This window comes from Triturus cristatus, chromosome 2_2 (assembly GCF_964204655.1).
Source record: "Triturus cristatus chromosome 2_2, aTriCri1.1, whole genome shotgun sequence".
NCBI classification, from domain to species: domain Eukaryota; kingdom Metazoa; phylum Chordata; class Amphibia; order Caudata; family Salamandridae; genus Triturus; species Triturus cristatus.
Genome location: NC_140582.1, coordinates 1223568211 through 1223581713, shown reverse-complemented (window position 1 = coordinate 1223581713; position 13503 = coordinate 1223568211). Strand labels below are relative to the sequence as shown.

General features: G+C 47.0%; 1 protein-coding gene across 2 annotated transcripts in view; it reads left to right on the top strand.

The window, feature by feature from the left end:
- The window catches only part of LOC146863446 (all-trans-retinol 13,14-reductase-like), a 121524-nt gene extending 111265 nt beyond the window's left edge, over positions 1-10259 (top strand). For both annotated transcript variants that reach the window (XM_085642880.1, XM_085642881.1), the window contains one exon: positions 5553-10259. In XM_085642880.1, the coding sequence (XP_085499006.1) occupies positions 5553-5698 (146 nt within the window). In that variant the 3' untranslated portion in view covers positions 5699-10259. The remainder of the gene's footprint in view (positions 1-5552) is intronic.
- Positions 10260-13503: the final 3244 nt, after the last annotated feature.

The following is a 13503-nucleotide window of genomic DNA, read 5'->3' as shown; positions in this document are numbered from 1 at the left end:
CAGCAAAGCACTTGTGAACAGGGAAAAGAAAGTCAAATATGAGATTCCTGAAGGCTGTAGAAAATATTGCTTAGCATCGAGGAGAGCAAGCTGCATGAGGAAGTGAACTTCGTTATAGCAGGTAAAGCGCATTCAATATGCAAGAAACCAGGCAAAGGAAAAATTGTGGGCTTCAGTATATTGATATTAAACTTTGTCAGTCAACTGAGGGGTATGTCAGAGGCACAATATGCAGAAGACTCCCCATATGCAATGCGAGGTAAAATTCCTCACAGAGTATGGATTAAAATGACGGCGGTTTCTGTTACGAAACGGCTCCGACGTGCTAACCACAAAAAGCGCCCCTTACATGCTGCTGCCGCTCTCCTCAATCATTCCAGTGTATGCAGCTTCATTTCCGCCGGGCGAGCTCGACTTTTGAGGTCCGTGCGTGAGTTCTTAGTCACGCTATGTCGTCCGTTCTCTCCCGCGTCCCGGGAGAGCTAGGGACAGTCCGCCATTTTCCTCTGGCGCTCAGGTTCAAACACGAAATTGTGGCTTTCTTAACAAATGCAATTCCAACCGCTCATGGTGCCTTCCTATATATCCATAACCTCTTTTGCATATGCTCGTTATTGGCATACATGATGGCCTGGTCACCAATGAGCTCATCATGTAAAGCTACAAACCTACATTTAAGGGCAAGCTTTCTCAGGGCTGAGACAGTCTTCCACAGGCTCCAATTTGTTCTGAAAAAATTGTGCCTGTCAATTGCAATACACACAGAAGCTGACTAAAAATGTATTTAAGTCTTCTAGCACATGTAGGAATACATTGGAGTCACCTGAACTACGAGTTTTTTTACCCATGCCATTGTACACTATGATCCTTTGGGAATCTAGAGAGTGTAAGAGTATTTTCTTATCAACTGCGATAACTCCTCACCTTCAACAGTATCAATGTAATTAAGAAAACACCCCTTCCACTCCTGCCACTTACTGACTGTTTCAACTGAGGAAGGTAAAAATGGTTGTGATTGTGTCAGTGAAAAAGTGTGAGATGCACAGGACTCGAATTATAACCTCCGTCTGAATACAACGACATGTTGCTATAGGTTGCAAAGTGGCAAACAGAATACCAACCCCCAAAAGTTTGTGAAAGATGACTATGTATAGATGGCAAATAATATAGCTGTGTCCTTTAAGGTGTGGGTGTCACTCCAAAAATGCCCCCTTAGGAAGTATTCGACAGGTAAAAATGAATCCACTTGTATGGTGCTGAAGCTCTGAGCACAATTTCCACTGTACACTGCAGTCCTGCGCGCTAATACCAAGCAGAGCCAAGGATGTGCGGCAAACTTGTATCATCAGAGACTTCACGCCCAGTAGCATCAAAGTCAAGAAGAACTTAAAGGTGCTATAACCAACTGCGCATTGATCGCATTACACTGCAGAAGAGGTACTGTACTCTCTGCCCCCCTAAATCCACAATAGAGGCTACTGGCAAGTTAACACTGGCAACAAGTGCAAACATAAAGTACTCGCATGTCGAGTTATACCTTTGTGCCAGCAAGCATTACTAGCACCTTAGACTTACCAACACATCCGTGGTAAACTGGAGACTCTCTTTAGCGCCCGTTTTATGATTTCCACGACACAGCCCCTGTGCAGCGCGTGAGTTTGTCTGCATCCCCAATTCAAAATGGCGGTCACACTGCGCACTTCCCTCTTCTGTGAGTGATGGTGGAGCTCCTGTGACCGTGTGCTGCAGTTGCAGTCTCTTGTCCAATGAGCACATCCATCAGGTTCACTTGCACTTCTCTAGAAGAGCTCTGTTCTCTGAGAGAGTCGAAAAGGGATTTTCCAAAGCAGCCTGGGGTGGTTCTGCTCTTGTCAGATTCTCTTGTGCTGAATATGTTTCATCTTCCCATTTGTTCTCTTAAACTCGTGTCACGTCTCAGGTGTCCTGTGTGACATCGGCTGGCAGAGCTTTTCAGTTCTTATTTGTGGTTTAGTTTTGTTCCTCGGCGTTCCTTAAATGCCACATAAACTTAAATACTTTAGTGTCCTCAGACAGTTCCTGACTTTTGGAGATTTAGGGCCTGATTACAACTTTGGCGGTGTTGGAGCAGGGCTGCCACACCGCCGCTCCGACGGGCATTTCTTTGACGGTGCTCTGAAAAAGGCACCGCAATGGGAGCGTCAAAGGCAGTCCCTGCATCCTATGGACCCTGCAGTCCATGCCGTGCAGAAACTGGGATGCATGCACACAGGGGGGCACAACAAGTGCATGCATGCACCTCCTTAGCCCTGACGCAACAGGGGGCCAAGTAGGGCCCCGTTTATTTCCTCTCCACCACAGTTTTCATGGCAGGCTCACCGCTATGAAAACCGTGGTGGAGAGGAAACTCGTAATGTGTTTGACGGAGTCACAGCAGCACCTCCAAGCATATTACGGCCATAAGACCGCCGCAACACCGCCATGGATCTCTGATACCAGGCGGTTGTGGCGGTACCATAGCCGTCTGACCACCCATCTTGTAATAGGGCAGTCGGAACGCCGGTGCCCACACCGCCACCATGACTACAGCTGTCCACCGGACCGATGTAGTCATAATTAGGCACAAAGTGATCATGCCAAAGACCCACAAGAGTCAACGGGAGGGAAATTCTCCATGCTGCCTGGCTTTTCATATTTGCTCTAGTGTGATATGTGCCCCTCCCACCCTTTATGCCGTTTTACATTCCCCTACAACTCCAATCAGACAGTTGACCCAGTGGCCCATCCTCCAAGCCGTTCCCATTCCTCTTGTTCACTGGCCCTTCCCATTCTTTAAATCCTTTCAGAAGTCTTAGCTCCTCGAGTGTTACCACAAACAAATACTCTATACCCATCGAACGGGTGTAGTGCCCGTTGATTGATACCCCGAAATCCCATCTCATGCTTGGGTACATAGTTCCCACAGCAGGACTATTTACGGGCTTATGGACAATATTTGAGGCTCTACTTACTGATGCTGACCAATGAAGTCTTAGATACCCTATGCTCTGTGAACATAGCAAACCATTAAAAAAATGGCAAAAGTCTCCTTAAAGCGTTGCAAAGTGGTCCTTTCAAGTGACCGTACAGTGAATAATTCCAAAATATGCCTCAAAACCCAGGCAAATACCATCCCACAGAGGACAATTCAGAAATGCCCATGGTTGGTGAGTGCTAGTGATCCAGGACTGGCTAATAGAACTGTTCTTGGCCTCACTGGCTGGCCCCTTTAACTTCTGATATTGCTTGCTTGCTTTTTCATTCTCCACCTAGAGCACCTCGACCCATGTGGTTTTGCTGGTTGGGGTTATGCGGCTTTACTGGTTGGGGTTATGCGGCTTTAATCTTTTGCTTTTATTGACAGATTTTCTGATTTACAGTTTTAGAAGAATGTTGACAGGTAAGGAGTGTGGATAGTGTGTTTTCTTAGATCCTGGTTTTTAGCCATTTCGAATTTGACCTTCAACAAATCAATGTATTGTTTGTTGATCTACCTGGTCATCAAAGCACCGGTTGTGTGAATGTTATATGTTATATTTCTTTTCTTGCAAAATGCCATTGTAGCGTGCTGCATTGCGCTGTGGCACACAGGTGAGTGTGCCCTGTTTTGTGTGAGATGCATACTTGTGACATACACTCTCGTGCATATGATGACACACAAACAACCGCCCCTGTTTTGCTCAATTAAATATGTAATTCCATGGCAATTACAGGTAGTACACCTGTGAAAACCCCAGTTTTCCTTTTGCCCATTGTTGCTTGACCACTGGAAGCCATGTCAACCTAGGTTTAGTGGCTTTGGTTGATCTGGCTTCATGTGGAATCTGAGGCACTGTTATTATGTGAGCTCTGCATGAATTATCGGTGTAAACTAGCTAGTACTGTGCTCCGTTTCAGCACACAATGCTTTTGCACGTGAAGGGTTAATGCTGCTGCTAGTGGCCTCCCTTTGCATCATTGTCGCTCTCAGCATCTCATGAGCGCCTGCGGTGCTGCATAGTACATTGTGGCCAGTAAGACTGGATGACTGTTCTTTTGCAGCAGCTTTCAGGCACCACCATCTACTGCTGGGCAGCTCTGCTGAATACAGTGGACTTTGTTTACATTTGGGAACTAGGTAATGTGGCAGTTGCATGAAATTGGGGGTGGCAGCACTGCTTTATTCCCATTGGTGGAGCCACAGTCATGTGGAACCTCTGTGTTTCCAATAGTGGATCCGCAGACAGTTCATTGGTCAGGAACTCTGTGATCGCAGGCATCGACAGCATCAGAAGGCCCGCCCCATTTACAATTACCCCTTTGATGACATTTACATCATTGTTCCTGATCAGAATCACCGTGCATTGCATGGAAGTCTAAAAACACATATATGTTTACTCTGTGTAACCCACCTCCTTGAGAGGCCAAGTTTTATTCCCTGTATTACTCCTCGGTTGTTTGGATTCTTTATATTCGGTTCTATGTCACTTCCTGTGCTTGGAACTCTGTGATATTCTGATCTGTGTTCCCACCTATATTGGTGTTTTTTACTCTGTTACTATTCTGTGCTCGAGAGTCCCCATTATGGTACCCTGTGTGACTTCCTGCCCCTTTTATCTGTGTGTAACTCTTCTCCCAGTTATCTGTGTTATTTATTTTTCTCTGTTACACCCCTGTCCCTGGAAGCTTTGGTTAGTTCTCTGCCCTGTAGTCCTTATCTGCCCCTGACATTCTGTGGTACTCAGCCCTGTTTTACTCTGACATCCTTTGAATGTTGCATTATTGTGCCCTGTAATACTTCCTTGTCCTCTGCACTTGATGGAATTCTGGCAGGTATTGTTTTCTGTCCAGGGCATTCCCTGGTTTACTTCCTTTTCATGAGGTACCAGGCACCCTACTTATGCTGGTCTCTGGCCTCTGTCCTTGATAGTCCGCCCTATGTTGTCTGCATCCTTGGGATTTGCACATACTGTACTCTTGGAAGTCCTTCATATTCTGACCTGCACTACAGTAGATCAGGTTGTTCAGTCGGCGTTGTAAGCATGTAAAAAGGTTCATCCACAGACCTATGTTGAGGAAGTGTGTGTGTGTATTTGTGGGTGAACGTGGGCACATGTGCATTTGTAGGTGAATTCACAATGGAAAGTTCACTTTTTTACACAACGCTGGTCACTTAACTCCTGTGGATTCCCCACTTATTGCCACCATGGTTTGCCCATGGCCTGTCTCACCATCATGGAACCCTACTGTTCTCCTACCCCAGTCCCCTGTACCACTTTTCCTGATATGGTGCCCTTTCCCATCTTCTGTCATAGTTTCATGGAAGAGTCGCAGACTCACTCTGGGGAAACAGAGGTGGGCACATCCCTACTTTTCTCTTCTGGCCACATTGTGGAGGTGGTGCGGTGTGGCAAACCAGTGCGGCAGCAGTTTGATACCACGAGTGGTGGTAGCACGCTTGCGTCCTAACCGCATACCTGGATGCACATTCCCTGGATGTGCATGAACTCTTGCAGTGAACCTAAGGCTCATGGCATCTCTCTGTTCCTCTACAGGACAGGACGTGTTCAGCTGTGGCATCGCTGGGGCGGTCCATGGGGGTCTGATCGCTGGCTGTGCAGTTCTGAATCGCATCCTGTACCTGGACCTCTTGCTTATGAAGAAGAGATTGAAGAGGCAGAGTGCCAAGAAGTCTGCTTGATACCCTGAAGAGATGAAGACTGGATTGGCCAATCAGCTAGAACTGGATCTGCACTGTATGAGGTTCACCAGCTGCTCCAATGTGTCAGCCATGTCACCTCTGACCCTTTGTATGCAACATCTGAGATATCATTACGAAGACTCCTACCAAGATGGCTGAAGCTAAGTATGCGCTTCAGCAGTGGTTAGGGATGAGGGCAGGGCAGGAAACTGCTCTGACCCTAAACAGGAAGGCCCATTTTACCACCCTCTGTTGTTGGCTCACATTTGCATAGTTCGTTTGTAACCCACAGGGACATTGCAAAAAGTGTCATCACAGGAACCTCCTTTATTAAATCTGGAGAGCTTCTCTCTTCTGCTGACCTACTGTGGCCTCTCTCTCTACTCTCTCTCAATCTCTCACGCTCTCTCTCTCTGCCCTCTTCGGTGTTAGCTCTTAATTTGAAATCGTGGATTATGCGGAAAATGGACGTATACCCAGGTGTCTTTGCATAGGTAATTCCCAATCCCTCCAGGTAATGTTTGGAGCAATTTTGTGGACATGCGCAAAGCAAAGACAGTTCCCGAACGTCTAATCGGAACATCTTCAACCGGTTCCAAAAATCACATTGGGTAATGCTGTTACCATGTGTTAACAATGCTCCTGATCTACCACCGCACTCCCAGTGAGGCTGTTAGCAAGTCACCTGGTCTGAAACTTGCAGGTATGAGATGGGATGGGCGAACAGCAACCTCGGTGTGCAGGAGGTGGTGCCTGCTGAACAAATTAACTGAACAAACTAAGCAAAGACAGCAGGCCAGTGGATTCTCCTTTGTGCTGGATGGATGGGGCGAGCAGCTGCTGGATGGATGGGGTGAGCAGGTGCTGGATGGAGGGGGTGAGCAGGTGCTGGATGGAAGGGGTGAGCAGGTGCTGGATGGAGGGGGTGAGCAGGTGCTGGATGGAGGGGGTGAGCAGGTGCTGGATGGATGGGGTGAGCAGGTGCTGGATGGAGGGGTGAGCAGGTGCTGGATGGAGGGGGTGAGCAGGTGCTGGATGGAAGGGGTGAGCAGGTGCTGGATGGAGGGGGTGAGCAGGTGCTGGATGGAGGGGGTGAGCCGGTGCTGGATGGAGGGGGTGAGCAGGTGCTGGATGGAGGGGGTGAGCAGGTGCTGGATGGAGGGGGCGAGCAGGTGCTGGATTGATGGGGCGAGCAGGTGCTGGATGGAGGGGGGTGAGCAGGAGCTGGATGGACGGGGTGAGCAGGTGCTGGATGGACGGGGTGAGCAGGTTCTGGATGGATGGGGTGAGCAGGAGCTGGATGGACGGGGTGAGCAGGTGCTGGATGGACGGGGTGAGCAGGTGCTGGATGGAGGAGGTGAGCAGGTGCTGGATGGAGGGGTGAGCAGGTGCTGGATGGAGTGGGTGAGCAGGTGCTGGATGGAGGGGGTGAGCAGGTGCTGGATGGACGGGGTGAGCAGGTGCTGGATGGAGGGGGTGAGCAGGTGCTGGATGGAGGGGTGAGCAGGTGCTGGATGGACGGGGTGAACAGGTGCTGGATGGACGGGGTGAGCAGGTGCTGGATGGAGGGGGTGAGCAGGTGCTGGATGGAGGGGGTGAGCAGATGCTGGATGGAGGGGGTGAGCAGGTGCTGGATGGACGGAGTGAGCAGGTGCTGGATGGAGGGGGTGAGCAGGTGCTGGATGGACGGGGTGAGCAGGTGCTGGATGGACGGGGTGAGCAGGTGCTGGATGGAGGGGGTGAGCAGATGCTGGATGGAGGGGGTGAGCAGGTGCGTGATGGAGGGGGTGAGCAGGTGCTGGATGGAGGGGGTGAGCAGGTGCTGGATGGAGGGGGTGAGTCCCTTTTGCTCAGTAATTGGTGCGATATTTATTGCACCTGACAAAATCAGACTCTGCCGAGTTGGAGTGTATCAGGAGCGATAAATACCACCCAATTACGAGTTTTGGTGAATAACATGCAGAGTTTGGTGGAGTAAGCACCAAAATCTGCTTATTTCAGTAAATATCAGGATTTTCCCCTCTATAAGTATTGGCATGCCAACGCATAATTGCGATATGTGCATTAACGGGAGTTACCACATACTTTGCAATTAACCGGGTCACTCGTAGTGTCATTTGTGTCTGAGATACAATATCAAATCCCAATTTCAATCTGACATTCTGTGTGAACATCTGCATGGCCGGATGTTAGTTGCTATCAGGACATAAGACCCAATACTGATGGTGGTCCGAGTCACCAGACTCTCTTCTGCTACCTACTGTGTGAACATCTGCAAGGGCCCCATCTGACATTCTGTGTGAACATCTGCATGGCCAGATGTTTGTTGCTATCAGGACATATGACCCAATACTGATGGTGGTCCGAGTCACCGGGCTCTCTTCTGCTACCTACTGTGTGAACATCTGCATGGGCCCCATCTGACATTCTGTGTGAACATCTGCATGGCCAGATGTTAGTTGCTATCAGGACATATGACCCAATACTGATGGTGGTCGGAGTCACCGGGCTCTCTTCCGCTACCTACTGTGTGAACATCTGCATGGGCCTCATCTGACATTCTGTGTGAACATCTGCATGGCCAGATGTTAGTTGCTTTCAGGACATATGACCCAATACTGATGGTGGTCCGAGTCACCGGGCTCTCTTCCGCTACCTTCTGTGCCACAGTAAGTCTTCCACAACCTATGCTCTCATACTGTTATTGCTGCTGAATTATGCGACCTCCTACCTCAGGGGAAATAGGTGCATTCACACCACAGAGTGCTTCTGTGAGTTGTACAGTATTCCCCCGACTGATCTGCAGTCCATTTGTCTGAATGTGTTAAGGCTTTTTCTAACCCTGACACTGTACACTGGGAGATTAAATGAAAGAACTGACAGGGAATCTACAGTCATGCAGGTTATGCGTGTATCATTGTTTGTCTGTTGGAATAATGAGCTGTTTTCCTTCCTGTTGAGTGCATCCACGTAGATTTGTAGGTTGATGTTGCTATTAATTGGTATAGGTGCAAATACATCGATGATGTAAATGCCATGGATAGCTACTAGTGTGGGGCTGTGCTGATGTGAAGCTAAGGCTGAATCTGCGGCGCTTCACGTAAGGCCACCTAAGTATTTGTGTTGAATATGTATTTTGTGCCTTGCATATAAATTGTCATTTATTGGATAATAAACTAAAAATGAGGATGTGTTACAATGTCCTGATCAATGCTCGAAAGATGTATGTGTGGATTCCTTTCTATGACAAATCCACTGACTTTTCAAATGATGCATTAAAGCAAGGGTGCTGAAGTACTGTCCATCATCACATCCTCTCTGTGTACTGTTGATTTGCAGTGATGCATTAAAGCAAGGGTGCTGAAGCGCTGTCCATCATCGCATCCTCTCTGTGTACTGTTGATTTGCAGTGATGCATTAAAGCAAGGGTGCTGAAGCGCTGTCCATCATCGCATCCTCTCTGTGTACTGTTGATTTGCAGTGATGCATTAAAGCAAGGGTGCTGAAGCGCTGTCCATCATCACATCCTCTCTGTGAACTGTTGATTTGCAGTGATGCATTAAAGCAAGGGTGCTGAAGCGCTGTCCATCATCGCATCCTCTCTGTGTATTGTTGATTTGCAGTGATGCATTAAAGCAAGGGTGCTGAAGCGCTGTCCATCATCGCATCCTCTCTGTGTACTGTTGATTTGCAGTGATGCATTAAAGCAAGGGTGCTGAAGCGCTGTCCATCATCACATCCTCTCTGTGAACTGTTGATTTGCAGTGATGCATTAAAGCAAGGGTGCTGAAGCGCTGTCCATCATCGCATCCTCTCTGTGTATTGTTGATTTGCAGTGATGCATTAAAGCAAGGGTGCTGAAGTACTGTCCATCATCGCATCCTCTCTGTGAACTTTTGATTAGCAGTGATGCATTAAACTACATAAAATGCCTGGAGTCCTACGGTTACTACTAGTAGTTTGCGGTTGTATATGTGCGAATGCACACCTAGTCTTCAGCAAGGTATTCTCCGGTCTCTGGTTACAGCATTGAATCATGTTCCTTCATATAATATGTTGCATCCAAAACAAAGAGATTTTTCGGGAGTTGCTCTTCATTAAAGCACCACGTCACGAGTCTCTGGGAGTGCAAATACTTCAATGCAGTGCTCCTCGACACAAGCTGAAGGCGATCCGCTTCCACGACATTACAGCTCCCGCTCACTCAAAGATACATCACCCTGCATGCATGTGCCTGGCCACACAACGACATTTAATGCCATTGCTCTTTGGTCTTCACTTGTATTTATAATTACAGGCTGTAAACCTTTACAGTTTCCCAAATATATATCTAAATATAGCAGCGATTTCGAAAGAAACAAGTTATTTGTTGTGGTCCTGTGTAATATTGTACCTTTCACTTAATGTTTATACCTGTTCCTTTAAGAGCTTAAGTTATTGTTTAAGCAACACCCTAGCAATGGAATGTACATGTGTGGCCAGCAAGTCAGTTGCACCTGACTGGAAGAAGCTGGTGGATGGGACATTTCCTTCTCCTGAATAAATCTATGTTTATTCATCATCTTGGAGAATATTCTTGATTTTACACTGGCGACGATGGTCTGAAACTAGCCTACGCATCCAGCACTTCCCTTTCATGGATTAGTCTCAACATCAATTCACATACACAAAATAAGCAGCTTCCACCGCTGTTCTACAAAGAAATTTACTACTCTGATGTGAGTAACTATTTTTTTTACAACTCTGTGAGCATCGCCACATGCCTCACTCTGACAAACAATAATTTTACGTTTAAGGGTTGGGAGGCTTCGATGTGTGCTCTGATCTCTACGTCTTTAACCTACTCTGTGTTTTTGATCATTTTATCCATGGAGTGGTTCACTTCAGAAACCTAACATTTCTGTCTGAACTTATGTGCTGTTAAACTACGCATCCAGCGCTCTAGGAATGTTAGAAGATTTTAAAATTAACAAAGTGTATGCCTACTGCCAGCTCCAAGGAAAGCATTTATATATGACTTGAGCGATATCATTTTGGGCGTAGAACCCAAAATGATGGTGAAAGTGTAGAGAACTATATCACGTCTCTAAGGAAATTTGGATCTTTTTGTACATTTGATGCATTGCTGGAAGAGAGAATTAGGGACCAGTTTATGCTTGGCTGCAACATACAGAAAGTAAGAGATGATATATGGCAAAAAGATGATCCCACTCTAGATGAAGTAATTAATATAGCTAAGCAGATAGAACACTCATTAAAGTGCGTGGAAATTATCACTAAACAAGAAAATAAAAGTAATGTCGTACATGAGGTTAAGACCTCTTCTGATGGTAAGGTCTCCAAGAAAAGTATCAAACCGAGCAGTGGTGGTTCGACTATGAGTAAAAAGTCTAGCTTTCAAGGGAAATGTTTCCGTTGTGGTAATTTTGGTCACCTAGCCAATGATAAAAAATGCCCTGCATTAAAGGCCACTTGTAGTAATTGTAAGAAAATTGGGCATTTCACATCTGTCTGTCATGCAAAAAAGAAAAGGGTAAAAGTGAGTTCAGTGTCACCACAAAACATGTCAGATAGTCATTCGATCTCAGATGTTGACTGTGGACAAATAGTATCTCAAGTATGTGACTGTGATAAGAATGGGCCATTCGATTATATACTTGTGGAGGGGATGTCTACACGAGTATTATTTGACTCGGGGGCAAAAATAACTATAGTATCCACAAACCCTTATGTGAGGTGTTTAACAAGAAAGGTTTTGATGCTATATCTTGCAGGATTTCCAAATGGATTGTAGGTCTCACAGCCTATGATTTCAAAGTTGAATATCTGCCTGGGGTGCGGAACTGCATTGCTGATACGCTGTCCAGATTGGTGAATCTAGAGGAAGGTGAAATAGACTCAAAGGAGGAAGACTTGAGTGAATGGGTATGTAATGTAGAACATGATGGGATGAAAGAAGAAAAATGGCGAAAGGCGTGTGAATCAGATGTAGAGTTTTTGGAGTTACACTCTTTGATCAAAAAAGGTTGGCCATGCAAAACTGGTGGGAGTGTAGATGATTTCTGGAATGTGAGGAGTGAAATTTCCTTAAGTGATAGTTTGATATTCAGAGGTCCAAGGTTAGTTCCACTTAAAGTTCTGCGTGAGGACTTGATAAATTTAGCCCATTAGGGTCATCAGGGAATTTCCAAAACTAAAGAAAGAATTAGGCTCAATTACTGGTGGCCGGGATTGGACATTCAGGTTGAGAGGACTGTTCGAGACTGCTTGCAGTGTATCTTGAGTGAAAAATCATTAAAACCTATGGTAATAAGAGAACGGCCCAAAGGTCCATGGCAGGAGCTTGCTCTTGACATTCTAGGCCCTGTGATGTCTAATGGTTCTGAGATGTTCGTATTTGTCCTCTGTTGGACCTGGCCCTTTTTGTGGGGTCAGTGCTAAGGTGCATATGCTCTCCCTATGGTAAAATGTATACATTGATTGGTGTCCATGATTGGTTTATTTGGTTTACTGTCAGCCCCTAGTAAAGTGCACCAGGAGTGCCAGGGCTTGTAAATACAAATGCTGCTGGTGGGCTTGCAGCACTGGTTGTGCCACCCACAGAAGCGGCCTAGTAAAATGTGTCTAGGATCTGCCACTGCAGAACCTGCGCGCAGTCTGGTACTGTCGCGCTGACTGCGCAAGTGCACCCACTTGCCAGTCCCTAAACCTTCCCTTAACTACATATTAGTCACCCCTCTGGTAGGCCCAAGGGCAGGGTGCATTGTAGGCATAAGGTAGGACATGCCCTGATGTGTGTGGCATGTCTTAATAGTGAATTACAGCCATTTTCGTTTTTCACTATTGAAGGCTACCTGCTCTCCGTAGGCCAGAATGAGCTACTGGAATTACTACACCCTGTAATCCCAGTGGACTCATAGAGCATGGTAGAAAGTTATGTTTAGTATGCCTGAACTCAGAATAATAAAATACTTCTTTTAGTAAAGTTTATTTTAATATCCTGCGTTTGTAAATACTACTTTTAGAAAGTTAGTATTTACTGATCTGGCCATTCAGTCCGCCTCTGCGCTGCATGTGTGTGTTCTGCCTAGCAACAGTAAGGAGCAGGGCTGGGGAATTCCAAGAGACAGGCTGGCTGCCAGGTGGTTGGTAGAGAGATTACACCAGGATGGGTGGGAGGAGTACACCTTGACTCTTGAATGGACCTGTGCTCTGCCAGCACAAAGCCGGCTCCGCCCCCTGTGGAGCGGCTGATGTCTCTGCCCTGCTGCTGAAAGGAAAGCGCAGAGTCACCACAACAAAGTGCTCCAAAACTGGACTGAGCCAGGCCCAGGCCCCCTGGCGCTAAAGAACAAAAGAATTGTGCTATAAAAGTAGGAGCCTGGCTCCTAAGAAATCAGATCCTGTTTGCGCCAAGAAGAAACTCTGCCTGAAGGAGAAGGACCTGGAGAAGCTGAAGGAGGAATACTGTCTCTCTGCCTGAGAGACTGGCCTGCAGTGGGTGCCTGTCTGCTGGAAGGAGAAGGAAAGCCTGAAGAAAAAGACTTTAATTCAACTTGTGCGTTTACAAACAATCTCCAAGGGCTTGCGTGTGAACTTGCCCCCTGACCTGCGCCCCAGGAACAGTGGGCGCTACCACCCTGAAAGAAGAGGAGGAGTGCCGTGGGTAATTCCGCAAGCTGAACCCTGGGAACCTGTGCATCCCCTGACCTCACTGAGCAACGCGACTTCTGCTGCTGGCGTGGCTGCAAACAAAGTAAAGGCCTGACAGCCCGAGCACCGTGAACAGCTGCCCCCTCGAGCCG